The sequence below is a fragment of the Neolamprologus brichardi genome, unplaced genomic scaffold, assembly GCF_056152115.1.
Source record: "Neolamprologus brichardi isolate AB-2024 unplaced genomic scaffold, ASM5615211v1 NODE_ptg000031l+_length_7269946_cov_1, whole genome shotgun sequence".
NCBI classification, from domain to species: domain Eukaryota; kingdom Metazoa; phylum Chordata; class Actinopteri; order Cichliformes; family Cichlidae; genus Neolamprologus; species Neolamprologus brichardi.
In genome coordinates, this window is record NW_028270136.1 from 6,951,677 (window position 1) to 6,978,315 (window position 26,639).

At 44.2% G+C, this 26,639-nt stretch overlaps 2 protein-coding genes across 2 annotated transcripts in view; both read right to left on the reverse strand.

Moving 5' to 3' along the window:
* LOC148094750 (NLR family CARD domain-containing protein 3-like) overlaps positions 1-26,639 on the reverse strand; it is a 230,279-nt gene that overhangs the window by 85,848 nt on the left and 117,792 nt on the right. Inside the window, exon 3 of the mRNA XM_087837214.1 lies at positions 7,770-7,795. Within this exon, the coding sequence (XP_087693340.1) occupies positions 7,770-7,795 (26 nt within the window). The remainder of the gene's footprint in view (positions 1-7,769; positions 7,796-26,639) is intronic.
* Positions 17,828-26,224, reverse strand: LOC148094752 (uncharacterized). The gene is made up of 7 exons (XM_087837387.1): positions 26,185-26,224; positions 23,820-23,831; positions 19,294-19,400; positions 18,863-19,198; positions 18,667-18,814; positions 18,479-18,588; positions 17,828-18,139 (listed from the first exon to the last, which is right to left on the reverse strand). Exons 1-7 carry the CDS (start codon positions 26,222-26,224, stop codon positions 17,828-17,830), a joined length of 1,065 nt encoding a protein of 354 aa, XP_087693513.1.

Genomic DNA, 26,639 nt, shown 5'->3' on the forward strand with positions numbered 1-26,639 from the left:
AATACCAAAATATCACCACCGGTGGATCACTCCTCTCAGATGTTCTTATTTCAGTGCACTGTAACAAAAGCAAAAACAAACGTAACCAATAAAATACTCATATAATAACAAATACTGGGGCCCGTTGGAAACATGTCCAAGCATAAAACCATCTTTCTCTCTCTTAGAGAAAGAAAACAATCCAAACCTCACTGATAAAATCAACCTAGTATTAAGCAAAACCCAAAATCAACCAAAACTTCACCAGAAATTTTTCTCCGTTCCGGGACAATATTGTGTAGGAATACAGGTACCGTAACTTCTTTTTGCACTGACAACAAACATGTTGGACTTATTTGATTCAATAGTGGACACTAGTTGCACACAAATGTTTTTCTTTGATAGAAACTTAAACAACTGAGTTAAATCAACACAACCTTTTCATATTCAGTAAACCTGTGCATTTTGTGTTCATATAACACGATTAAGACATGTTCAGATGGAGTAAGTTGAGCTCCTGGAATATTTTAATCCTTCACAATTCTGTCATTTTATTTCCACACTATTCAATAACTTTTATCCAAATTCTACTTGGTCCCTTAAATACTACACGTTGTCTTCATATTGCCTACGGTTCAACAAAGTCTAAATTCTGGTTACCATAAAAATTGAATGGGTCTACAACAACTACCATCCTCCTACCTTTATCCTGATTGCAGGAGGGCTGGGAAATAACCCTGAAGTGATAGATTACGAGGCAGGGTGCACCACGAACAGGTCACCAGTCTATCACCTAGAAACAAACAACCATTTGCACTTACATTCACGGTGTCAGGGTTCCTGGGTCATCGACCCATTGCTTTCAGTTTTGTTCATGTTCAGTTTATTTTGCCACTGCCTGTTTCACTTCCTGTTTGTTCCTGTGTCAGCTCGTCTCGTGCCATTAGCCAGATTATGTTCAGCTGTGTACTCACCGGTCTCTCATTATCATCCTCATCAGTCTGTGTATTTAAGTCTTCTGTTTCTACTCGTTCTTTGTCGTGTCATTGATGTTATGTTGTTGTTTCCGCCTGTGTTCAGTCAGCCATTCAGTCCGTCCTTCATTCATTCAGTCAGTCGTCCAGCCAGCCAGCCATTTCCTACCTCTGTTCTGTGTGTTCACTCCATCGACAATAAATCACCGGCTTCACCTACCTGCGAGTCCTGCGTTTGGGTTCCTTCTTCCTCGCCTCCATTCCGCGACCCCTGACACACGGCTAATTTAGAATCATCAATTAACCTAGCTCTAACAGCTGCATGACTTTTCACTGTGGCAGGAAACCAGAATACCCAGAGAGAAACCACTGCAAACTAGCCAGACTGTGGACTTGCACCCAGGACCTTCTTACTATGTAACAACGGCACTCACCAGCATGCCAACAATGTAGGAAATACAGGGAAGCTATGATTTCCTGTTGAATTTTGGTACAGATCTTTAAAGCCTGAGGCAATTGTGTTAAATACACGTGGGATGCTTACGTAAATCCAAGGGCTGGCCCCCTTTTCTTTTCTTTTTTTTAAATTTATTTATTTTTTTAGTGTGTTCCTCCTTCAATTAAATCTCAATCACAAAAATGTGGTGCTCCGAAATAAGACTCACACCGTTAACTCATCATTTTCACTCTGTACCACTGCTCCTTATCAGGCTGTGTGAAGCACAGTAAACAATTCAGTCGAGGCCTTGAGCCATAAACAGACATCACTCACAGATATTGTTTTCATAACCAAACTGCTTTAGACCCTGTCCCCTAAATCTACACAAATGCCCTCTGGGTGACATGAAATGCATTTAACCAATTAACAATCAATGGCTTCTTGTTGTTGTAACAGATTCTATATTTGAACGTTTGTGTGCAGCATTTTGCGTATCAGCATAGCATTTGTTAGTAAAGCATTCTTCATTGCATCAGCGTGTGTGTATCACTCTTCATTGCACAAACATGTGTATGTGTGTGTGTGTGTGTGGATCACTTCTCAGTGAATTGAATCAACATTTCGATTTGTGTGCGTGTGTGTGTGTCATTTCTCAGTCAATCAACGAGTGCATATGTGTTCATATGTGTGTTTCTCTTGATTCTGAGTCAGTGTATGTAGATGTGTGTGCTTGTGTGTGTGTTTGTGTTCATCACTTTCCTGTTCTGGTGTTCTGGGTAAACCACGGCCTGAAGCATGCTCTGGGGTCCTGCCTCCCCCTTTTCAATCCGTTTGTGTCCATTGGTGGTGCTGCCCAAAGTTCTCTCCATACTGGTTCTGGCCCCAATTGAGGCAGTCCTTTTCTCCAGTGTCCTGCATCTTCTCCTTGTCCAGCTCCTCCTTAACTTGACCCTTTTGCTTCTGTAGCTCCTTCAGGGTTTGCTCCTTCTGTTGGAGCTTCTCGTCAGGTTTGGCAACCTCCTGCTGCAGCAAGCTCCGGCCTGATTTAAAGTCCTGTATCTGGGACTCTAAGCCTGACTGATGGGTTCAATTAGCAGCCAACTCCTCCTGAGCCATGCTCAGTTTCTGCTCTGATGCCTTGAGCTCTTACTGAGGGCAGAAACCTCAGAGTCTTTTCCGTACACGTCAGATTGAAGTTTATTGATGTTTTCCTTGCTTTGCTCCACGGCCTTCTGTAGCTCTGCTGTTCGGCTCTTCTCAGAGGTCAGCTCCTGGCTGAGCCCCGACACCTGTGCCTTCAGCTTATGTTCTTCTGCTTCTTTTGTCCAATCTGAGGTGCCTCCTGACCTCTGTTACTCCTCATGTCTCTGGCACGCCCTTTTTGCTGCCCGATCCTCCGTGTTGGTCCGTCACTGTCCTGCACAGTTTTAATGCAGAGTTGTTAAGGTCAGCATTCTTTTGCTCGGCCTCACTTTTCATCCGGGCTTAATAGGCGTCTCATCACAGCTCTGTCAGCTGAAGCTGTCTGGAAATCTCCCCCGTGTAGTGAAACAAGCCTTGGATTTAACGTTCTCCGTCTCCGCTGCATGAGATAGCTTTCCTGCAGCACTGTTGACATTTTCAGGTTGTTGTTGTGGGTCCAGCTGCTGTAGCATTTGGTCAGGGTCACATCAAAGATGGTAGAGGGGAGAGCAAAGATGTTAGAGGGGAGAGCAGGAGTCCAGGTCAGCCTCGGCTTTCCGGGCTGACAAAGCAGCCTGTAATTAAGCATAAAGAGAAAAAACAAAAACAAAACAAAAACAGACGAACAGGAAAATGATGTTGTTTTGACTATGTTATTCAGAGAGGGGCCAGGCCCTGTGTCAGCCTTCTCCCCCCTTTTTTTTGTTTTTTCTCACTATATAATCAAGTCATAACCCACCAAGTTGACAGGACAACACAGGTACACGTTAAAATTCTTAAGATCATGTTTAATAATTCAAAAAAGGAATTTTATTTCATTCAGTAATCACTTGTATTAATCAATCAGAAGAAAACATGTCACAATTTGACTCTTTTAACCACTAAATTTGTTGTTTCATCACTGGTTGTTCATACCAGTGTCTGTCTTTTTGAAGTCAAGTTGTTGTCCTGCAACCCAGAGAGTTTATTTGTTAGTAGTGGATAAACTTTATCATTTAACATGAGGTGTATGTTAAGTTTCGCTGCTTTAACCTTGCTGGAAAATCTTCACGTGTTCATGAATGTAAGCTGTTTCTTCATTGCGTGTATGTGCGTTTGTGGGTGGGTTATTTTAACTTTTTTCTCAAACAAGGCATTTCTCTAATTGTGTGTGTTTTTAATTTTGTTTCCCAAATTTTGATTTCCCACCTTAAATAACAGCATTCCATGTCTTCAGCCAGGAATTAGAGCTTGCTTATGAGATTCAGGGACACATGGTGCCAAAAACAATTCAGTGAAAAACTTGCCTGAAAATTTCAGTGATGGTAACCGATAACTGGAGGAGAAGATGTCCTTTAAGCTTCTTTTTCGGGTGGGGACAAAGTGAGAGGTCAAGCTGTAAAATTTTAAGCCAGAGCTTGGCCTGTCTGTCGTCCCAATTTTGTTAATCTATGCTTTTGCTGGTGTACTCAGGTCTCCAAGTTGAGAGAAATCCACCTGTATTAAGAGACTAAAACATTCATTTACTATTTTTCTTACAGCATCCATTTGGTTCATCTGCCTAGATTTTACTCTCTCTCTTGGTGCATAGTTCACACAGTCAGGCAGTTGCCTTTTATGGGCATGCAAATTTCCGGTCACTTACCCCCAGCAGCTGCAAAGCCGTCTCTCCTATATCAAAACCCAGCCAAACATTAAACATTCACCGTAGTCATTCAAAACTTTATTTGTAATATTGTAATCAGCAAAATCAGCGTTTTAATTACAGGCATGTATCATTGTTTGCAAATCATACTTATAAAACTCAATAACACGCTAAACAGGAAGTCCTCTATGGGCTTCAAAGCAGCCACCTCATTTGCATGTTCACACACTATCTAAAAATAGCTCGCAGCGCTGCAGCGCGCTGTCGTCACACACAGCCTCATTTCACACTCAACTCTCTATTATATTACAAAGACGTCTTATATTTACAATCACTCTCAGGCCTGAAAGTTTTAGCGCCTACACAATTTTGACAAATTTAAGTTAACGGGTCCAACCGAAGAAAGTCCAACTTTTTTGTAATCAATTAACCAGTATCAGACTCTAACTGTATCTGGCCTCATCTCTAAAATCCCTAACTCAATTTAAAAGTGTCCAACACCCAAGGTCCAACCTTTGCTGCCCAAAAAAGCGCAGATACCGTTCCAAACGGTAAGGAGACTCTAACTCCTAGCTTATTCCAGGATGCCCTGTACCCCACAGTCAAGCCAAACTGAACTAACCCTGTTCGCCAACAGGTCAAGGTCGCGCGTCCGCGGCCAGGAGGGAGCGTAACCTCCGGGCTATGCGCCTCTTAGTGGACTCTAACCACCGTTCTCACAAAATTTATAATACTTTTAAACCGCCGTCAACCCTCTAAAACAAGAGTATGACTGACGCAGATGCAACGTTATGGACAATGGAGACTCTAACTCGCAACATGGCCAACACAGATGCAATCCTTAGACCAATGGAGACTCTAACTCACAAAATGACCAATTCCCTATCAAACTACCTGAGCCTCTAACTCAGTATTATTTTCCTTTATCTTGGGACTGTAACCCAGTATTATTTTCCTTTATCTTGGGACTCTAACCCAGTATTATTACTTATAACCTTACTTCCAGTTTCAACACTCATGAGATTTTTCATCAAACTCAAAACAGACCCTCACCGGCAACTTTTACTGAATAGACATTTAATTTTATCATCCAATTCAGCACACTTCGGATAAAATCCACAGGCCTGTGCCTACCTCTTTTATAAAGGCGCCTGTCCACTCAGTTCGATTGCCGGATAATGTCTGCCCGTCTGACCACCTCGGACCGTCCAAGCCTCCAAAACTTCCATCCCAATACCACAGGACAAGCCCCCAAAACTGTTACGGATTCAAATATTGGGGATGGATACAAGAGGAAAACCCAAAATAACAACACTGGTCCGGCCGGGTCAAGTCAAACGATGATTTAATGAACACACGCGTGGGAGATGGACACCATACAGCAGACAGCATCAGATCTCAAAATGGTGGAGCCTTGATCAAACTCTTATAGCCTCTAGTGGCCCCCACCTAATCATAAAAGCCTAAACATTCACATTCTTTCTCACACACAGCGCCTAAGCTACGACCTTGGCTCCCTGTTTATCTGCTCCTGGTGAGATGGGGCAAAAAACCTCTCCAGTATGTTCTGTTCTCTTCTAACCAGACAAATAAGTCGATGACTTTCTGCAAACAGTATTTCTTATAACTCAGCAGTATAATGTATCATAAAACAATATCATTCATTCACAATAAATCAGCAGTCTAATGTAATGCAGATCAGTTTACCAAATTTAATAGTTATCACCTTCTTCTAATTCAGGAGAATAATGCAAACTAAAACTACATAATAATTCACAATCTTTAATTAGGGGTCTAACATGGCATTAATAATATTATAATCTGACAACTGGAGGAACCAGGGATCAAACCACTAACTTTCCGATCAGTAGGTGACCTGCTCTAACCCTGAGCTACATCCACCCAGTGGTAAGCATGAGTAAACCCTCACTAGGATTTGGATAAAGTGTGCACTCACAAACCTGTCAAACCTGCATTTGAAACGTTGGCTGTAATAACAGTATAGTATTGCAACATGGCATTTGGGTCTTCTAACTAAAATAGGAAAATAGAAACATAAATAGTACCATCATTGCCAGTACTGGCCAACATCTGGTTGACATACACTCTGCCATGACACAAGTCAGTCAGAAGTGCCAGCTTGATGCCGGATCCAGGGAAGACCTGTTTTCTATGGGCCTGGGCCACATACACCAAACCACAATCGAGCCAGATATGGCATGCCATCACATAAACAGTGCCATCTACGCCAGGCCTGGCCCATATCCGGATGACATATGTCTTATTATGCCAGACGTCATCCAGCAGTGCCGGCTTGATACCAGATCCTGGCCAGTCCTGCTTGCTATGTGGGACATAGCAATAGAGTGTACGCTGTTAAGTGCCAGGAGAACTGCTATGATTTATACATCGGGGAATCCAACCAACGTCTGGCAAAACGGATGGCACAACACAGAAGAGCCACCTCGCCAGGACAGGACTCCGCAGTCTATTTATGGTCATGACAATTTGCATATTAATAATGGAGGAACTGACTTCACAGCCCATTGTTCATTCAGTGGGCTGGTTTCAGTCCTTGTGCAAATGTACTGTGTATAAGGTCGGGGAAACCTGCAGTCAGCTGAGACTGAAGAAGTCACTTGGATGAGTGACAAAATGTTTCTCTCACTGAAAACGCTAAGTCCAGATGAACAAAATCAACTTTTTGGATTTACTTACCTGGATGACTGAGAATGCATCAAGACAAAAAGACGCAATAATAAAACTTTATCCACACAGAGCTCTGAGGGAACTTGCAGGAGTGGTGGTGCTGATTTCCTGATAAATGAGTGGTCAGTAGTCTGTGATTTCCTACCTGCTGATCTCTAATCTGGATCAAATCAGAAACATTGATTTGATTTATATCCTGATATTTATTGATAATGACAGATATGAAGAAATGATTGTTTATGTTATGTTATGATTGTTTTTTCTACTCTGCACCATCAGCTCTGCTTTCACTTTCTCTGTGTGATGTTCATGTCTAATGTGAGGAAACACTTCAGCATCATTAATTTGTCAGTTAGCAAAATAATGCATTGACTGAAAAAATGATTGTCTGCTTGATGGTGTCGATCAAACTGAACTGTGAATCTAAGGAGCGACTCATTGTTCTGGGATTTCTCTAGATTTTGGCACCCTCTGGTGTCAGAAGCTCAGACTGCATGACTAAAGCTGTGACTATGGGTGTGTCCCAATTCAGGGTCTGCGTCCTTCAAGGCCACATTTGAAGGCCGATTACATCACAGCGACGCGACGATGGCTGCTCCAAATGCGGCCAAAAAAACATCCTTTGTTTCCCCAAATTTGAAGGATGGGTCAGGTGTAGCCTTCGTGGCCTGATTAATCCCACAATTCTAGCACAGCGATTGGTGTGGATAGTTTTGCCGGAGAAAAACGGGGGAAGCCTGAAGCAGGGCAGCCGAAGAGTAAACTGAAAAGTAAGTACTGTGTCAATGGAAAATTGTACTGAGTAGTCAGTTTAAGCTTTTAGTGATATAAGTTTATTGATGATAGAATACTGCATGATGACCTTTTCCTTGTTTAGAACTGATTGTTCTTTTCATTTCTCAGAACTGATTGTTCTTTATGAAACGTGTTCTGATATTTGTATCTGAATCTTTCCACAGCGATAGTAAGAAGTTCAACAAGCAGTTCTGACCTCGCACACACACACACACACACACACACACACACACACACACACAAAATCACATACGCACATGCTCATGTCACTGAACGAATGTATTCATTTCTCTTGTATAAATAAAGAACGCAGACGGTGACAGAGCACAAGTCCGTGAGTGTCTCTTACGTGTAGGAGCGCTCTGTCACTTGTCCTCGCGAGTAAAGACAACTGCAGTGTTTGTGTTTTCTAACTCAAGTGTCTCAGCTGAAGAAATGCGGGGTGATATTAAGAAATCCCCTGTCATACTGCATATTATGTCACTTAATAACAAAGAACATTAAAACATTACTGTTGGCCACATATCACAAAGTTATGTGACATTAGTGATATTAGTACTTTTAGCGTCAACTTGGTTTTGAAACCTTTACTTTACAATATACACCGTTTAATAGTTGACCTTAATCTTACAGAGAATTTGATGATTGGTGTGGTGTCGAGCCAAACAATACATAATATTATAATAATAATAATAATAATAATAATACATAATATAATAATAATAATAATAATAATAATAATAACTTCCCAGATGCTTTAACGCCCACGCACATCCTGGGCCATCTGACCTCAGGAAATCACATGAAAGGGTGGGGCCAGGTTTCACAATGAGCTCATCCGAAACCCTGGCTGATTGGGACCCATGCCCACTTTCACACCTTGGCTCATGTGATTAGGTAGAGGATCATCAGGGGGTCCTTTGTCCCTCTTTGGGGGGAAACCCCCACTGGGTTTAAATCTGGGACTCTCCACCATTGACCCTTAGAACTGAAGAAGATTCTCGGATGAGAGGTGAAACGTCTTCAAGCAACTCAAAGAAGTCCAGATGCTTTTCTTTCTAAGCTCCTTAGACTACGATGACCTGGATGACTGAGAACCTTCACAGACGTTTTGATATATGATTACAACTCTGGGCAGTGAGCTATCTGAACATTTACTGCAGTTTTACACATTAATTTCTTAAAGTTTAAACCCAATGAGTCATGCTGACAGATTTCTTTCGTTTACTACAGCAACGTTTCTTTATCATGTTGAAAAACTAAGATTATAACTTCAGAAACTGTCGTGGAAAAGTACTTAACAAACATGGTCAGCTGCAATCAACACTCTTTATTATCATGCACATGAGAGAGAATAGTTGCATCGAGGTGTCATGCAGTCTCTGGAACAGAAGTGGTGCTCCCACTGCTTTATTCATTCCCAAGAAAAGGGAGGAAGTCACAAATCATACCACACATCACGCAGCTCGCTATGAAACCTAACAGAACAATGGGTATGCTGTTTTGTCCCCTTGGCGTTATCAGCACCTGCAAAGGGAGTTGTTTTCTCCAACCACTGAGGCTGGAATAAGTTCATCTAGTTTTAGACTATTCAGTGGAAGTTTCCATTACAGTGCCACAACTAAGGATACGCACTTAAACACTTTAAAAGAGAATAATAGAAATTTTCCATTACATCTCCACCCTTATCATTATATCCATCTGGTAATGTTTCCAGTTTTGTGATTGTTTCTGTAAAAGAACCATTATCAGCAGTATAACATCACCAAACATGTGATATAGAATCCTCCAACAGCCTTCAAGCCCAGGATCCTCCAGCAGCCTCTAGGCCCATGATCCGCAATTAGCCACTAGGCCCAGGATCCGCTGTCAGCCACCAGGCCCAGGATCCGCCATGCCACTAGGCCCAGGATCCTCCATCAGCCTACACGCCAACGATCCTCCAGCAGGCACCAACAAACAAACAGGAATCGATCTGGCTACACACGGCTCAGACAACACTCAACGAAGCTAATTGGTGGGCAAAAAGTAATGTCAATGAGGAGGAACTGGAGGATATAAAGAAATCTTTGAAGTTTATGTCAGAAGAAATAACAACCATTGCAAAACAACAAAAGTTGATAATCAATTTAAATGAAGATATTAAAGAATTAAGAAGGCAAAGTGAGGAAAAGAACATGAAAATTGCTATGTTTGAAAGACGAGTGGCAGAGTTGGAACAATATTCGAGAAAAAAAGATGTGATAGTAACGGGTCTAGGAAACCAAGCACCAGACATATGCATGGGCAGTAGCAGAAGAGAGAGGGGAGCCAGCTGAGCAAGAGTTGCCCTCCCTGGAAGAACAGGTAATGGCCTTTTTCTGTACCAAAAGCACTGAAATGGATAGTAAGGACATTGACGGGGTGCCATACTCTTCCATTGAAAAACAAGAACCAAAAGAAAAGGAACGATTGTGTATGTTAATGAACACCGAATCAAGAAAAATGCAGATATTGCAAAACAAGTAAGATTATTAAGAAAACAGAAGAAAATAAATTCAACCTGGATAACAGATTGTAAGGTGTTCATTGAGCTAAATGGAACACCGGAGCAGGCAAAGGTCTTAGTCATCAAATATCTGACAGAATTAGAAAAATATGGCTGATAAAATGTCAGGCAAAGCATTGGGATCATCGATGGTTCGTTCAATACATTGTCAATTTGGTTGGTTCTTGGTTAAGACAAAGTATTGTTAAAGGTGATGATGTGTGGATAAGCTATATAATAATGTAAGATGTCTGACAGATTTCAAGTAACAATCAAATGGATGTTGAAAATGGGACATTGGGGTATGATAGCAATATACATCCTGAATGTATTTTTTTTAGCAAAATGTTAAAAGACTGTAATTATTATACAATGGAACAATTTAAAAGGAACATAGAGCAGAGTAAAAATATAATGATGGTATATTTTAATATTAGAAGTCTATATGCAAACTTTACTACTTGACTTTAATTGACTCTCACACTCCCTTCCCAAGTCCCACAGTTCCACTCCGATCGTAAGCCAACTACTCAAACCCTGTTTTGTTGTGTTTCCCCGTTTTCCCGGCTCACTAGTAATTTTCTCCCCTTCCTGTTGCAGCCTCCCACGGTCCAGTTTTTGGCTTTCCCGCGCCACTTATTTCCCCAGGTTTTTCTGTTCCTCGCTTGCTTCTTTGGTTATCCCGGGTCACCTTTTGTTAATATAATAAAGCGTTTTTCCTGCTCGCATTTGAGTCTGTTTTTGGATCCTTTTGGTGCACGCGCGCCTTGGCGCATGACAATACGGACTGGCCAGAATGGATTCAGCAGTCCCAATACGCTCAGCTGTTAGTAAGCAGGGTGCCATGCTTGGCCGGCACGACCAGTTACTTCCGTCGCTTCAAGATCTGATCTGGTCTCTCTCGCCCGTAGAATAGATAAGCACCTACGGGAGAGAGAGAGGCCGAACGGCGGTCCAAACCGCCGAAACCCATGTTGTGCCCAGAGTTACGCATGCCACCGCCCTTGTCCCCATTTGGGCCCGCAGTGGCGAGCACTCGTTCACCGTCACCTCCCCTGCCGGAGCCGATGCATATCGGGCACTCTCGGCTATCACCGGAAGAGAGGGAATGCCGTTTTTGGGCCGGGGACTGCCTGTACTGTGGGAAGCCAGGACACCGCATCGCCAGCTGCCCGGTTCGCCCAAACGAGGTTCGGAGATACGGGTGGGCAGCACATTAAGTTCTACCAGACCCCGATTAGTATTGTCTGTTGCCATAGTGACTAACAATAGAACTGTTACACGCAGCGCATTAGTGGATTCCGGGGAAGAGCAGAATCTTATGGACGAGAAGTTGGCTAAAGAGCTAGAATTAACACTCACTCTGCTAGAACCTCCCATACCTGCCTCTGCTCTGAATAACCAAGTGTTCACTTTCATCACCCACCAGACTGTGCCAGTAAAATTAGTCACTTCCGGGAATCATAACGAATCACTTTGATTCTTCATCTTCCCGTCCCCCGACACCCCGCTCATTTTATGTTTTTGTAGCCACAGGTAACCTAATCCCCACATTAATTGGGCAGGGGGTAAAATCACCAGTTGGAGCTTTTTCTGCCTAGCTAATTGTTTAAGATCGGCAGTCACCGCTCCACCAGCGAGTCCGTCCCGACCTATTTTAGAAGTACCTGACCTTTCCCCCATTCCACCCCAGTACCATGATTTATAATAAAAATAATAATAATGGATTGGATTTATATAGCGCTTTTCAAGGCACCCAAAGCGCTTTGCAATGCCACTATTCATTCACTCTCTTAATTCACACACTGGTGGAGGCAAGCTACAGTTGTAGCCACAGCTGCCCTGGGGCAGACTGACAGAAGCGAGGCTGCCATATCGCGCCATCGGCCCCTCTGGCCAACACCAGTAGGCAGTAGGGTAAAGTGTCTTGCCCAAGGACACAACAACCAGGACAGAGAGCCCGGGGATCAAACCGGCAACCTTCCGGTTACAGATGCGCTTCCCATTCCCCTGAGCCACGGTCGCCTTATAGGAAGTGTTTAACAAAGACAAGGCTCGCTCCCTACCTTCAAGTAGATTGTATAACTTGTCTCGCCCTGAGAGGGAGTGGATGGAAAACTACATCCAAGAATCACTTGCGGCATTTATTATTCGACCCTCTTCCTGCCCAATCACTGCAGGCTTCTTCTTTGTGGGGAAAAAGGATGGTTCGTTGTGGCCGTGCATAGATTACTGGGGCTTACAGTAAAGAACAAATACCCTCTTCCACTAATTAACTCTAGTTTTAAATCTCTCCAAGAAGCCACCATTTTCACCAAGTTGGATCTGCGAAACGTATACCATTTGGTTCGGATAAGTGGGGGGGATGACTGGAAAACCGCTTTTAACATTCCACTGGGCCACTTTGAGTATTTAGTTACGCCGTTCAGCTTAACAAATGCCCCTGCGGTCTTACAAACTCTAGTAAACAATGTGCTTCGAGACTTCCTGAACGTGTTTGTTTTTGTATATTTGGATGACATGCTCATTTTTTCCAGGACCATCGAGGAGCATCGCATTCACACATGCACATGTGGTGCAACGGTTACTGGAGAACAGACTATATGTCAAAGCAGAGAAATGTGAGTTCCACACCTCATCTGTTTCCTTTTTGGGCTATATCTTAGCAGGAGGACAGGTGAAGACGGACCCAGTGAAGATCAAGGCAGTTCTTGAGTGGCCAGTCCCAGAGTTGCGGAAGAAGCTTCAACGATTTCTCGGGTTTGCAAACTTCTGCCAACATTTCATCCAAAACTACAGTCAAGTCGCCACGCCTCTCACTCGCCTAACTTCTTCTAAGGTACCTTTCACTTGGCCCCCGGAGGCCCACACAGTGTTCACTAAGTTAAAAGAACTATTCACTTCAGTGCCCGTTCTAGTCCATCCCGACACCACTAAACAATTCATTGTTGAAGTGGACGTGTCCGACACCGGAGTTGGGGCTGTTCTCTCTCAGCGGTCTGGGCCTCAAGGTAAGCTCCAGCCATGTGCCTACTTCTCCCATCGGCTCACTCCTACTGAGAGAAATTATGATGTAGGAGATAGGGAGCTCTTGGCCATAAAACTTGCTTTGGAAAAGTGGCGCCACTGGCTAGAGGGAGCCGAGCAGCCTTTTCTCATATGGACTGACGATTAGAATCTGATTTATCTCAGGACTGCTAAAAGATTAAACTCCCGACATGCCCGCTGGTCTGTTTTTTACCCGCTTTAACTTCACTCTCTCTTATCGTCCAGGCTTACGGAATGTCAAGCCAGATGCGCTCTCCCGTCAGTACTCCCCAGACACGGAAACATTGTCACCAAGAACCATTCTCACCCCCACCTGTGTGGTCAGCGCCCTCTCCTGGGATATCGAGGAGGTTATCCGCCAGACCCTCCCGGGAGACCCCGACCCAGCTACCGGACCTCCAGGGCGGCGTTTTGTCCCCACTGCCGCCCGCGGAGCAGTAATTCACTGGATCCACACCGCACGCTTTTTGTGCCACCCTGGCATGAGTAGAACCATTGATCTTCTCAAACGACTTTTCTGGTGGGAGACTTTAATAAAGGATTTGAAGAAATACGTGCCTCCTTGCGCTGTTTGCGCCCGCAATAAACTATCCACTAAGCACCCTGTAGGCCTGCTCCATCCGCTCACCAAGCCTCCCCGGCCTTGGTCTCACATTTCATTAGATTTCGTTACAGGCCTTCCCTGTTCCTCGGGAAAGAGCGTCATCCTAACGGTCCTCCTCCATCCTAACCCTAACCCCTAACCGATCGATTCTCTAAAGCCGCTCACTTCATTCGCTAGCAAAACTACCCTCCGCCTCTGACACAGCCCAAGCCCTGATTGAGAATGTTTTCCGGCTTCACGGTATTCCCCTCGACATTGTCTCAGCCCAGGGTCCGCAGTTTACCTCACAAGGGTGGAGGACCTTTTGTTCTATTTTGGGCGCGAGAGTTAGTTTAAGCTCCGGTTTCCACCCACAATCTAATGGCCAGACTGAGCGGCTTAACCAGGAGCTGGAGGCTGCACTATGATGCGTAGCATCCCACAACCCCACCTCCCGGGTCACCTATTTACCCTGGGTGGAATACGCTCATAACTCACTTACCTCGTCTTCAACTGGTTTTTCCCCGTTCGAAGCTTCCCTTGGTTATTAGCCTCTACTCCTCCCTGAAAATGAACTCGATCACGCAGTCCTCTCCGCACAGCATCATCTCCGGCGCTGCCAGTGGGTCTGGCACAGGGTCTGCCAAGCTCTCCTGTGGACGAAGGAACAACACACACGCTATGCCAACCACCGTCGCACCCCCGCCCCCGAATACCAGCCGGGGCAGAAGGTCTGGCTAGCTGCCAAGAATGTTCTGCTGCGTGTGTCGTCCCAGAAACTAGCCCCCCAACTTCATCTGCCCGTTTGAAATTGATGCAGTCATCAATCCAGTGGCAGTTCGGCTCAAGCTCCCTGTTTCCTGGCGCATACATCCTATGTTCCACGTTTCCCAGATCAAACCTGTCCGCTACAGCCCGTTGCTGTTCATTGTTTATACCGTTACTAAAATAAATAAAATAAAATAAAATAAAATAAAATAAAATAAAATAAAATAAACTCATCGGTCCATAAAAACAAAATTTCTCCCCGGCACATGCCCGGTATGCCCGATGGCCAGTCCAGCTATGGTCGTGCCATCAGTTGGCATGTGTGCCAGCTGTGGCACGCGTGCCCAGGGTTGCTGACCCCTGCTGTGGTTAACTACTATAGCTAATTACCCATTCAACAGGCTGGGGAGGAGGATAGAAACAGAAGAATGTCTTTGATCATACAGTTTGAATCAAGACTTACAAATTTAAGTACAATAATGGCAACATTTAACAATTTACTCTGACCAAAAGTGATGAATACAGGAAACACTGACGAGGGTTACACAATAATCCGCGACGAGGCATTCCCAGCTGCTGCCTTAAGTAGTGAGCTTGTGAGACTGTAGATCACAGACGATTAGGGATGGGTATCCGGTAATAACCAGACCGAAAAGCAGCGCACATTTCGGTGCTTTATTTCGGTGCTTTGTTTTCTGAGATGTCATACACTTTGGATTCGAGCCAATTATTTTACGTTCCCGAGGATAGTAGCTGGGCCCAGGTACATCCGTTCTTTTAGAGCAGAGGTACAGATTAAAAATGCCCAAGGCGAAGCGGTCAAAAGTCTGGCTGTACTTCACAGCAGAAGATTCAAACTCAGCAGCCTGCAACAAGTGCTTTAAGGTGATACTGTGCAAAGGAGGTAACACCTCGAATCTGATGAAACGCCTGGCGACGCATAGCGTTTTTTTAAGCCGAGAAATGCACCGTATTTGATAGCTTGCTGCAAGACCTCACACCGAGCACATCTACTGTGGGTGCGGTGCCTGTTATCGGACCCGGTGTTCTGACAAAACGTCCTAATTTGGCAAAACGTCCTGCCATAAGTAGTTTATGCACATTTCAGCTGTCACAGAGTAATTCCAGCACAAATGTAAGTAGGTATGACGGTTTGCCACGTAACTTTGCCCATCAGAGTATGTTTGTAGCTCACATTCATAAAGCCAGGACGGTTTGCCACTTCATTTTTTTACCATTAAAGCATGCTTGTAGGTTACATTCACAAAGGTAGCATGGTTTGCCACGTAATTTTACCCGTCAGAGTATGTTTCTAGCTCTTATTAACAAAGGTAAGATGATTTGCCACTGAATTCTCGCTGTAAAATTATGCTTCTAGTTCATATTCACAAAGGTAGGATGCTTCGCCACTTAATTTTAGATGTTATGCTTCTAGCTCATATTAACAAAGGTAGGACGACTTGCCACTTAATTATAGCTGTTAAAGTATGCTTATACGCCACATTTACAAAGGTAGGACGGTTTGGCACTTAATTTTACCCATCAGAGTATGTTTGTACACTGCAAAAACCCACCTCCTTAATACTAGAAAAATACACTTATTTTTGGTGAAGATTTGCTTAAAACAAGTGAAATTATCTGCCAGTGGGGTAAGTGTTTTTTTCTTAATAAGATTTCTTGAAATAAGAACAATATCTAGATTTAAATAAAGCTAAAAATAAGTCTTTTACACTTATTCCAGGCAACAAATCAGAACATTGAAACTTAAAATAAGCTTTAACCACTTATTCTCGGTCACAAATAAAGATAATAAAGCTAAAAATAAGTCTTTTACACTTATTCCAGGCAATAAATCAGAACATTGAACCTTAAAATAAGCTTTAACCACTTATTTTAGACCACAAATAAAGATAATTAAGCTAAAAATGTCATGGTCCTGAGTCTGAGGACTCGGTGTTTTGTGTTTCTTTATATTGTTCTTTGTTCTCGGTTATTCTTTTTTGTCTTTTGTTTAGGTTTGCTATGTGTTAGTGTTTTTGTTTCATGCCTGCCTGTGTTCTCTCTGTGTGTCCATGGTGTTATTGTGTCTGCTTTCGAGTCTGCCTGTCAAGTTCAGTGTCCGGTCTGGTTCTCTGTGTCTGTTAGTTTCCTGTTTTATTCTGAAAGTTCATGTCTCATGTCAGTGTGTTCAGTTTTACCTCTCCCCTTTCTCGTTAGCCTAATTGCTCCCAGCTGTGTCTCCCTCCTGTGGCCCATTCCCTGATTACTCCCCGTGTATTTAAACCCTGTGTTTTCCTGTGCTCTCTGTCGTGTCGTCTGATTAATTCCATGTCAGTCTGCATTATTCTTTGTTACCCGGTACTCATTCTGCGTCTCTCTGCCATCTCTCTTTGTGCATTTTGCCCCTCCTCCCGTGAGTGTCTGGTTTAAGTTTTCTTCGTTAGTTTTCCCAGTTTAGGTTTGTTTACTCCCTGCTCTGCTCTTCTTGTTTTGTCACCTTCTCACCGCTGTAAATAAACACTCACTCGCACCCCAGCCAGTACCTGCATTTTGGATCCTTTTTCAATACACCACACGACTGCCCCCAGCCGTGACAAAAAATAAGTCTTTTACACTTATTCCAGGCAACCAATCATGGCTTGAAACCTAAAATAAGCTTTAACCACTTGTTCTAAGTAAAATGTTTAAGAAATTAAATCTGAAAATGGGTATAAAACACTTATTCTAACAAATAAATCAAGGCAAATAATCTAAAAACTAGTACATTAAATCATTTTAAAGATATCTCTTCTTTTTAAATTTAGCTAAACACTACTTTAAGATTATATTGCTGATTAAGGACAAAACAAAACTGAAACAGAGCAAAAGTGTCCATCTTTATTTGTCCACTTTAACAATAACCTGCAGATAATAAAGATACAATTGAACAGTACAGGTCCAACATTATGAGTTTGTTTAAGTGGTTTCAACATTTCAACAGCCTTAGAGGTTTCGCCATTGCCATTAAAATTGACGAGTGACATAGGAAGACCACAAAGATTCAAATTTCTTCTGAATGACACCAAATACCACAAAACTTGTCTGGGTGAGTAAATGAACATTTTCCATTTTAGAAATAAGACCCAGATTGAAAAAACAAAAAACAAAACAGACGTTTTCCTTTAAGTGCCCTCTCATAATCTTATCTGAAATTTACACACTACTTTCCAATAAATGCATGCCATTCTGCCAGGGCTTTTCTGTAAGATGATGTAGTGTCACGCTCATGAATGGCATCCTGGAGAACTTCTGTCTGAATGACAGACAGCAGGGTTGCCACGCATTTGGGGTAAGTCAGATGAAGTGCATAAAAGTATGCCATCACATATATCATAGCCTCACCAAGTTTTTCTTTGTCAAATTTTGTAACTGGTAAATTACCAACAGCAATGACACACTTGCAGCCATCGAACATCACTACTGGACATGACAAGCTTCGTTTCTGGAGGACAGCATCTGGATCTTCTGTAGGCTGCAAGACACAAAAGACATGACAATTAACATCTTATGTTAATTGTATGTTTTTTTGCTGGGATTTGGTCATAATGTCGGAGGCGTCATTATCTTGTTCTTTGTTGGTTACACACATTTTATAGTAGTTTTGACTTATGGTTTATCAGTGTCAAGCGACTCCTTATGTGACCACACTCGTGTACATTAAATACGTTATAAATTAATGAAAACAATAAATTATAGATTTAAGTCTTTCGGCTGAAACCGAAAAAGAATTTGAGTCATGTTTGACCGAAATATTTTCGTTTCCCAAGATCTTTGCTTGTAGATTTTTATAAGCAAATTTTACAAAACTTACCTTCAGGACATGTAGAAATGCTTCAGAAGCATTCCCCATCTTTTTTGGTGGATGGGCAGGTGTGGGAAAGAGCGTTGGAAGAGCCTTCATCAGTGCAAGGTGGGCTTCAGCTGGACAATGCAAAAACAAACCTTCATAAACATACATTTTAAAGGATGAGAACTTTGTATTCAAATTGTAAAACTTACTTTTGTCCATGGTCATTGGTGGATTCATTGCCTTCTTTGATACACCGTAGAACTCTACCCTGGAGCAGAATTCTTCCCATCTCAGTTTTAGTTGACTGATGAACTTGTTGTTGTGGGGATCCAAAATTCTGCGAAGCTCACCCAATGCCTACAATAGGTTTAAAAAAAATAAGTAAACAAATAAAATCAAAATAACTTTACTACCACACCAAATATATATGAAATGGTATCGCTCCATTTGGCCTTGGCTTGCTCTCAAAAGGGACACCATACTTGTGATTGTATTTCTCACCAATCTGCATCTCAGTTCTTTTGACATGACGCATTCCTGTTCCCTGCCGGAGCGGGCCAACTCCAGGTAACTCTTTCGGCATTGCTCCAACTCACTGTCGGTGTACACAACATATTCCGGAGGACTGGGGAGCTGCAAGATTTTCAGCTGGCTTACATTAGCATCAGCAGTTGGAGGGCCTGTTGCAACTACCCTGGGTGACGAAGTTTTTTCAGGTTTCTGTGGTAAAGGATGGTCTTCCTGGTTTAGGGTGAGAAAATAAAAATGTCAAGTACTGCTAAAAAAAAGCATACTTTCTGGAGATTAGTTGAACTAAATTTTTTTTTACATAATACCTCAGGATGAATTATTGACCACACATGTTTTCTTCTGAGAAACTGCTCAGGCCCAGAAAAAAGGTCCCTCAGATCATCACGGGTCACTGTTAAAAGCATGCGCATATATATATATATATATATATATATATATATATATATATATATATGTGTGTGTGTATATGTGTATGTGATACTTCCGGCGCCGCTCCGAGCTGGCAGCCAGTATCAGCAGCTCCGACCTGACCGAGTCCCTTTTTCTCTTTAATATACAGCGGGGAAAATAAGTATTTGACACATCAGCATTTCCAGCAGTAAGGGGATTTCCAAGTGGACTATTGACACAACATTCCCACCAGATGTTGCCATCAAGCCAAACATTGAAGTCATACACACAAATCAGAACATTTAAGTATACAAGTTAAACCATAATAAATAAAGTGAAATGACACAGGGAATAAGTATTGAACACACTTTATTTAATACTTTGTAGAAAAGCCTTTGTTGGTGATTACAGCTTCTAGACGCCTCTTGTATGGATAGACCAGTCGTCTGCATTGCTCAGGAGTGATTCTGGCCCATTCCTCCACACAAACGGTCTTTAAATCGTGGAGGTTCCTTGGGCCTCTTCTATGAACCTTAATCTTCAGTTCTCTCCATAGATTCTCTATGGGATTTAGGTCAGGTGATTGACTGGGCCATTCAAGCAACTTGATTTTCTTTCTTTGGAACCACTTCATTGTTTCCTTGGCCTTGTGTTTGGGATCATTGTCTTGCTGGAATGTCCACCCTCTTTTCATTTTTAGCTTCCTGGTAGATGGCAGCAGATTCTTATCCAGAATGTCCCGGTACATCGCTCCATTCATCCTGCCTTCAATGATATGAAGTCTGCCAGTACCCCTTGCTGAAAAGCAGCCCCAAACCATGATGCTTCCACCCCCAAACTTAACTGTTGGTATGGTGTTCTTGGGGTGGTGAGCAGTGCCATTTCTCCTCCAAACATGGTGTGTAGAATGACTGCCAAAAAGTTCTATTTTGCTTTCATCTGACCATACTATAGTCTCCCAATAATCCACAGGCTTCTCCAAATGCTGTTGCGCAAATTTTAACCGAGCCTTGACATGCTTTTTGTTCAGCAATGGAGTCTTGCGTGGTGAGCGTGCATGGATGCCATGGCGGGTCAGTGCATTGCTTATAGTTTTCTTTGACACAACAGTACCTGCTGATGCAAGGTCTTCCTGAAGTTCTGTCCGAGTGGTTCTTGGCTCTTGGAGTACTCTCCTGATTATTCTGTGGACTCCTCGGACAGGGATCTTGCGTGGAGCACCTGATCGTGGCTGGTTTATGGTGAACTGATGCTCTTTCCATTTCCGGATAATGGCCCCCACAGTGCTCACAGGAACATTCAGCATTCTGGAAATGCGCCTATAACCATTCCCATCACAATGCTTTTCAACGATGAGATTACGCAGATCTTGTGAGAGTTCTTTGCCTTTACCCATCATGAAGTCTTTCCTGTGTGCCTTCTGGGTAATGAGGGGCCTTTATGGGCCATCAATTAGGACTACAGCAGCTGATTCCAGTTAGTACTGATAGGGGACTGGGTTTCTCCATCAATACTGACAGATTTCAGGTGATCTCCTGGCTTTCTATGTCATTTTGCCCCTTGTTATCTTCATGTATTCAATACTTATTCCCTGTGTCATTTCACTTTATTTATTATGGTTTAACTTGTATACTTAAATGTTCTGATTTGTGTGTATGACTTCAATGTTTGGCTTGATGGCAACATCTGGTGGGAATGTTGTGTCAATAGTCCACTTGGAAATCCCCTTACTGCTGGAAATGCTGATGTGTCAAATACTTATTTTCCCCGCTGTATGTTTCTCTGTTGTTTTTGTGTTATTGTTTTTGTTTTTCTATTGTGGACTGCTGTCCCCCACAATGGAGCTCAGAATTCTATGGACAATGGTATTCTTTATTACATTTTTTACTGCGTCTTTGTCCGGAGAGCGCGTGGAGGTCCGATCTCCCATTGTTTACAGCAGGGATCAGCTGTTAGCCCTCGGAGCCTCCGCTGCCCTGCCTACCGCCGAGCAAGCTAACATCCCCCGCGAGGTGAGGAGGAAGAGACGCGGTACTCGGGCCGGGATCGGGCGTCGCAGTAAAGTCAGGAGGTACCGGCCAGCGATTCCATCTATTATTATGGGGAATGTGAGATCTTTCCCCAATAAAGTAGATGAACTGGCAGCCCTTACCCGACATCAGAGGAGCTACAGGGAGTGCAGCCTGATGTGCTTCACAGAGTCGTGGCTAACTGCGCTAACTCCGGACTCACACGTAAACATGGATGGTTTTCATCTGATCTGGGCCGACAGAACAACGGAGAGTGGTAAGAAGAGAGGAGGGGGTCTGGCTGTGCTTGTGAACAATAGATGGTGTAACTCTGGGCATTTATCTATCAAAGAGACGCTATGCTGTAAGGACATTGAGCTGCTAGCGGTTAGCATGAGACCGTACTATCTACCGCGAGAGTTTACACACGTGATTATGATAGCTGTGTATGTCCCGCCCTCGGCTAACGCTGCAGCAGCCTGTGAGGTCCTGCACACTGTAACCAGCAGACTCCAAACACAGCACCCTCAGGCCCTTTTACTGATCTCTGGGGACTTTAATCACATCTCCCTGTCCTCCACTCTCCCCACCTTCACCCAGTATGTCACCTGCTACACCAGAGACAATAAAACATTGGACTTACTGTATGCCAACACCAAGGAGGCATACAGCTCATCACCTCTTCCTCCCCTGTGGGGCTCAGATCACAATCTGGTTCATCTCCAGCCTGTGTATAAACCTCTAGTACACACAGAACCAGTTGTGAAACGCACAGTAAGGAAATGGTCGGCAGAGACTGAAGAGGCCCTGAGAGACTGTTTCCGTTCTACTGTGTGGGACAACCTCTGCAGCCCCCTGGAGGATGACCTCAACAGCATCACAGACTGCATTACGGATTACATGAACTTCTGTGTGGACAACACCGTACCCATCAAAAAGGTACGTTGTTTTTCTAACAACAAGCCATGGATAAATCCTTAAATTAAGGCTCTCCTCAAAGAGAAGAAGAGAGTCTTTAGATCTGGAGACAAACAGGAGCTGAGAGTTGTTCAGAAGAAGTTGAAATGGAAGATAAGGCAAGGAAAGGATAACTACAGGAGGAAGATGGAAGAACAGCTGCAACAGGACAACATCAGAGGGGTTTGGAACAGCCTGAAGACAATCTCAGGACAAAAACCAACCCCCCAGGCTGCAGGAGACTTGGGGTGGGTGAATGACCTAAATAAATATTTTAATAGGTTTGATCAAACACCCACCCCTCCCACAGCATCGTCCCCCCTGCTGCATTCTCCTTCATCTTCAGGGACTGCCTGTCCTTCATCTCAGGACTTCACACCTCTCAGCTTCACACCTCCCAACTCCCAGTCATTACACCCACCCCCGGCTTCTGTGGACTCCAACATACACACCCCTCCCCCAAAATCCATTTTTTCTATCTCAGCACTTCAAGTGAGGAATGAGCTTCGCAAGATCAAGGTGCGGAAGGCTGCAGGTCCAGATGGCGTCAGCTCCAGGTTCCTGAGATGCTGCGCAGATGAACTGTGTGACATCCTAGGTTATCTGTTCAACCTGAGCCTTGTCACTGGGGAAAGTACCACAGCTATGGAAGACCTCCTGTGTGGTACCGGTACCAAAGACCTCCCATCCCAAGGACCTCAGCAGCTACCGGCCGGTAGCCCTGACATCGCATCTGATGAAGACCCTCGAGAGGTTGGTTCTAAACCATCTGCGCCCCCTGGTGAGGTCTTCATTGGATCCGCTGCAGTTTGCTTACCAGCCTGGCATTGGGGTGGAGGACGCCATCATCTACCTCCTGCACCGAGCTCTGACTCACCTGGAGAAGCCTGGAAGCACTGTGAGGATCATGTTCTTTGATTTCTCCAGTGCTTTTAACACCATCCAGCCACGACTTCTGAGAGACAAGCTGGAGCTATCAGGAGTGGACCACCACATGTCCCAGTGGATACTGGACTACCTCACAGAACGTCCACAGTATGTGAGGTCACAGGGCTGTGTCTCTGACATGCTGGTCTGCAGTATGGGGGCCCCACAGGGAACTGTGCTGGCACCGTTCCTCTTCACCCTCTACACTGCAGACTTCTCCATCAACTCCCCACCTACAGAAGTTCTCTGACGACTCTGCCATAGTCGGCCTCATCACAGGTGAGGACGACTCAGAGTACAGACGGTGGACTCTGGACTTTGTAGACTGGTGTCAGCAGAACCACCTGCTGATCAACGCAGGGAAAACGAAGGAGTTGGTGGTGGACGTCCGGAGACACAGACCCACCACACTGACACCGGTGAACATCCAGGGAGTGGACATTGAGATAGTGGACTCTTATAGGTACCTGGGTGTTCATCTGAATAATAAACTGGATTGGAGCCACAACACTGATGCTCTTTACAGGAAGGGTCAGAGCAGACTCTACCTGTTGAGGCGGCTGAGGTCATTTGGAGTCCAGGAAGCGCTTTTAAAGACCTTCTATGACTCTGTGGTGGCATCTGTCATTTTTTACAGTGTAGTATGTTGGAGCAGCAGTTTATCGGCAGCTGAGAGGAAGAGGTTGGATAAACTCATCAGGAAGGCCAGCTCTGTTCTGGGATGCACCCTGGACCCAGTACAGGTGGTGGGAGACAGAAGGACTCTGGCCAAAATAACATCTCTGATGGACAGAGTCTCCCACCCCATGCATGTAGATGTTGCTGAACTGCAGAGTCCTTCAGTGACAGACTGCTGCATCCTAAGAGATGATAACAGTGCGTTGTTGGAATGCTACTATGCAAGTAACCCCGGCGGAAGGGGCTACATGAATAGGATGAGGGACCTATGGATTCTTCGATACCCAACATCAACAATGACGGCAAAACAACTAGTAGCTCAGTGTTCCAACATTCGAAAGAAGGGACTGCTCTCACAGCTAGAGATTGACGAGGTACAACATAAATGCTACGGCAAGGAGGAGTCAGGACGCCAGGTCAGGGGCGAGATATCATCACCCCCACCCGAGATTGGGTACATAGCCCCAAGTGCGACAGGAGAAGGATCGTTGAGTGCGAGAGGAACTGACCTGAAAGATAGGATCATGGCCAAGCTTGAAACCTGGACCCCCCGTAGCCGGTTACCAAGGAAGGAACCAGGAAGCTCCTGTCAGGCATCATATCGGCTAAGATGAACAGGCACATGGGTCAATACATGAGCGGGAAACAGAAAGGAATTGGCAAGAATACCAGAGGCGCAAAACACCAGCTACTGGTAGACAGAACAGTCAGCCGAGACTGCAAGACCAGACTAACCAACCTGTGCACTGCCTGGATTGATTACAAGAAGGCCTATGACTCAATGCCCCACAGCTGGATACTGGAATGCCTAGAATTGTACAAGATCAATGGGACCCTAAGAGCCTTCATCAGGAACTCAATGGGGATGTGGCGTACAACACTAGAGGCCAACTCCAAGCCCATAGCACAAGTCACCATCAAGTGCGGGATCTACCAAGGAGATGCTCTGTCCCCACTGCTGTTCTGCATAGGCCTGAACCCCCTCAGTGAGATCATTAACAAGACTGGCTACGGATACCGACTACGGAACGGAGCAGTTGTCAGCCACCTCCTGTACATGGATGACATCAAGCTGTATGCCAAGAGTGAACGAGACATCGATTCACTGATCCACACTACCAGGCTATACAGCAATGACATTGGAATGTCGTTCGGGCTGGAGAAGTGTAGTCGGATGGTAACAAAGAGAGGGAAGGTAGTCAGAACTGGTGAGTGTCAGCACCACAGTCCAGGATGAGACAATGAACATCCAAGAATACATCACAAAGATGGCCCCAACCGACCGAGTGCTCAGTGAATACCTCAGGCAGCAGAAACCCAAGAAAGAGGAGGGAGACGAGGAACCATCATGGAAGGACAGGCCCCTGCACGGTATGTACCACCGGCAGATAGAGGAGGTGGCTGATATCCAGAAATCCTACCAGTGGCTGGACAAAGCTGGACTGAAAGATAGCACAGAGGCACTAATCATGGCAGCACAAGAACAAGCTCTGAGTACAAGATCCATAGAGGCTGGGGTCTATCACACCAGGCAAGACCCCAGGTGCAGGCTGTGTAAAGATGCCCCTAGAGACAATCCAGCACATAACAGCAGGGTGCAAGATGCTAGCAGGCAAGGCATACATGGAACGCCATAACCAAGTGGCCGGCATAGTGTACAGGAACATCTGTGCCGAGTATAACCTGGAAGTCCCGAGGTCAAAATGGGAAATGCCCCCAAGGGTGGTGGAGAATGACCGAGCTAGGATCCTGTGGGACTTCCAGATACAGACGGACAAAATGGTGGTGGCTAACCAACCGGACATAGTGGTGGTAGACAAACAGAAGAAGACGGCCGTAGTGATCGATGTAGCGGTTCCGAATGACAGCAATATCAGGAAGAAGGAACACGAGAAGCTGGAGAAATACCAAGGGCTCAGAGAAGAGCTCGAGAGGATGTGGAGGGTGAAGGTAACGGTGGTCCCAGTGGTAATCGGAGCACTAGGTGCGGTGACTCCCAAGCTAGGCGAGTGGCTCCAGCAGATCCCGGGAATAACATCGGAGATCTCTGTCCAGAAGAGCGCAGTCCTAGGAACAGCTAAGATACTGCGCAGGACCCTCAAGCTCCCAGGGCTCTGGTAGAGGACCCGAGCTTGAAGGATAAACTGCCCGCAGGGGCGTGCTGGGTGTTTTATATATATATATATATATATATATATATATATACACACACACAAATATATTATCAAATATAACCTTTAAGGACAGATACTGTTACATCATCCAGCTTCTCCATTGCTCAGTCACCTGCAAGACAAATGTTTACAATTAGTGTTATGTTAAAGAAATTTGAAAAGTTGAATCTTAATTGAGTCCCATGAGAATCAAATTGATTCACGTCAAAGAATCGTTTTGATTGTTCAACATTTTTACCCTTTTTAAAGCTATAATAGAAAAGAAATGTCCAGACAGCCAGGCTGAGGTCTGAAAGGGTTATACAATATTGCCCGGTGAACTTTTACTCACCCAGATTTGTGTCATTGAATTTCATCAATAAGATTATGCTGACTAGGCCTGCCACAAACGATTATTTTTGCGATTAGTCGACTAATCAGATCATGCATCCATTGGACGTAAAACGTACAGCTTATTGCACCAGCAGCATCTGCTCTTATATAACGATCATTAGCTTACAGCTTTAAGTGTTTAAG

What these genes read in the sequence shown, in the direction of transcription:
- LOC148094752 (XM_087837387.1), bottom strand. Translation starts at nt 26,224, where the DNA reads ATGGAGAAGCTGGATGATGTAACAGTATCTGTCCTTAAAG. An exon ending in GGTCAATAATTCATCCTGAG is followed by an intron (nt 19,199 to 19,293) that starts GTATTATGTAAA and finishes ACCCTAAACCAG; the next exon opens with GAAGACCATCCTTTACCACA. An exon ending in ACCAATGACCATGGACAAAA is followed by an intron (nt 18,589 to 18,666) that starts GTAAGTTTTACA and finishes TGCATTGTCCAG; the next exon opens with CTGAAGCCCACCTTGCACTG.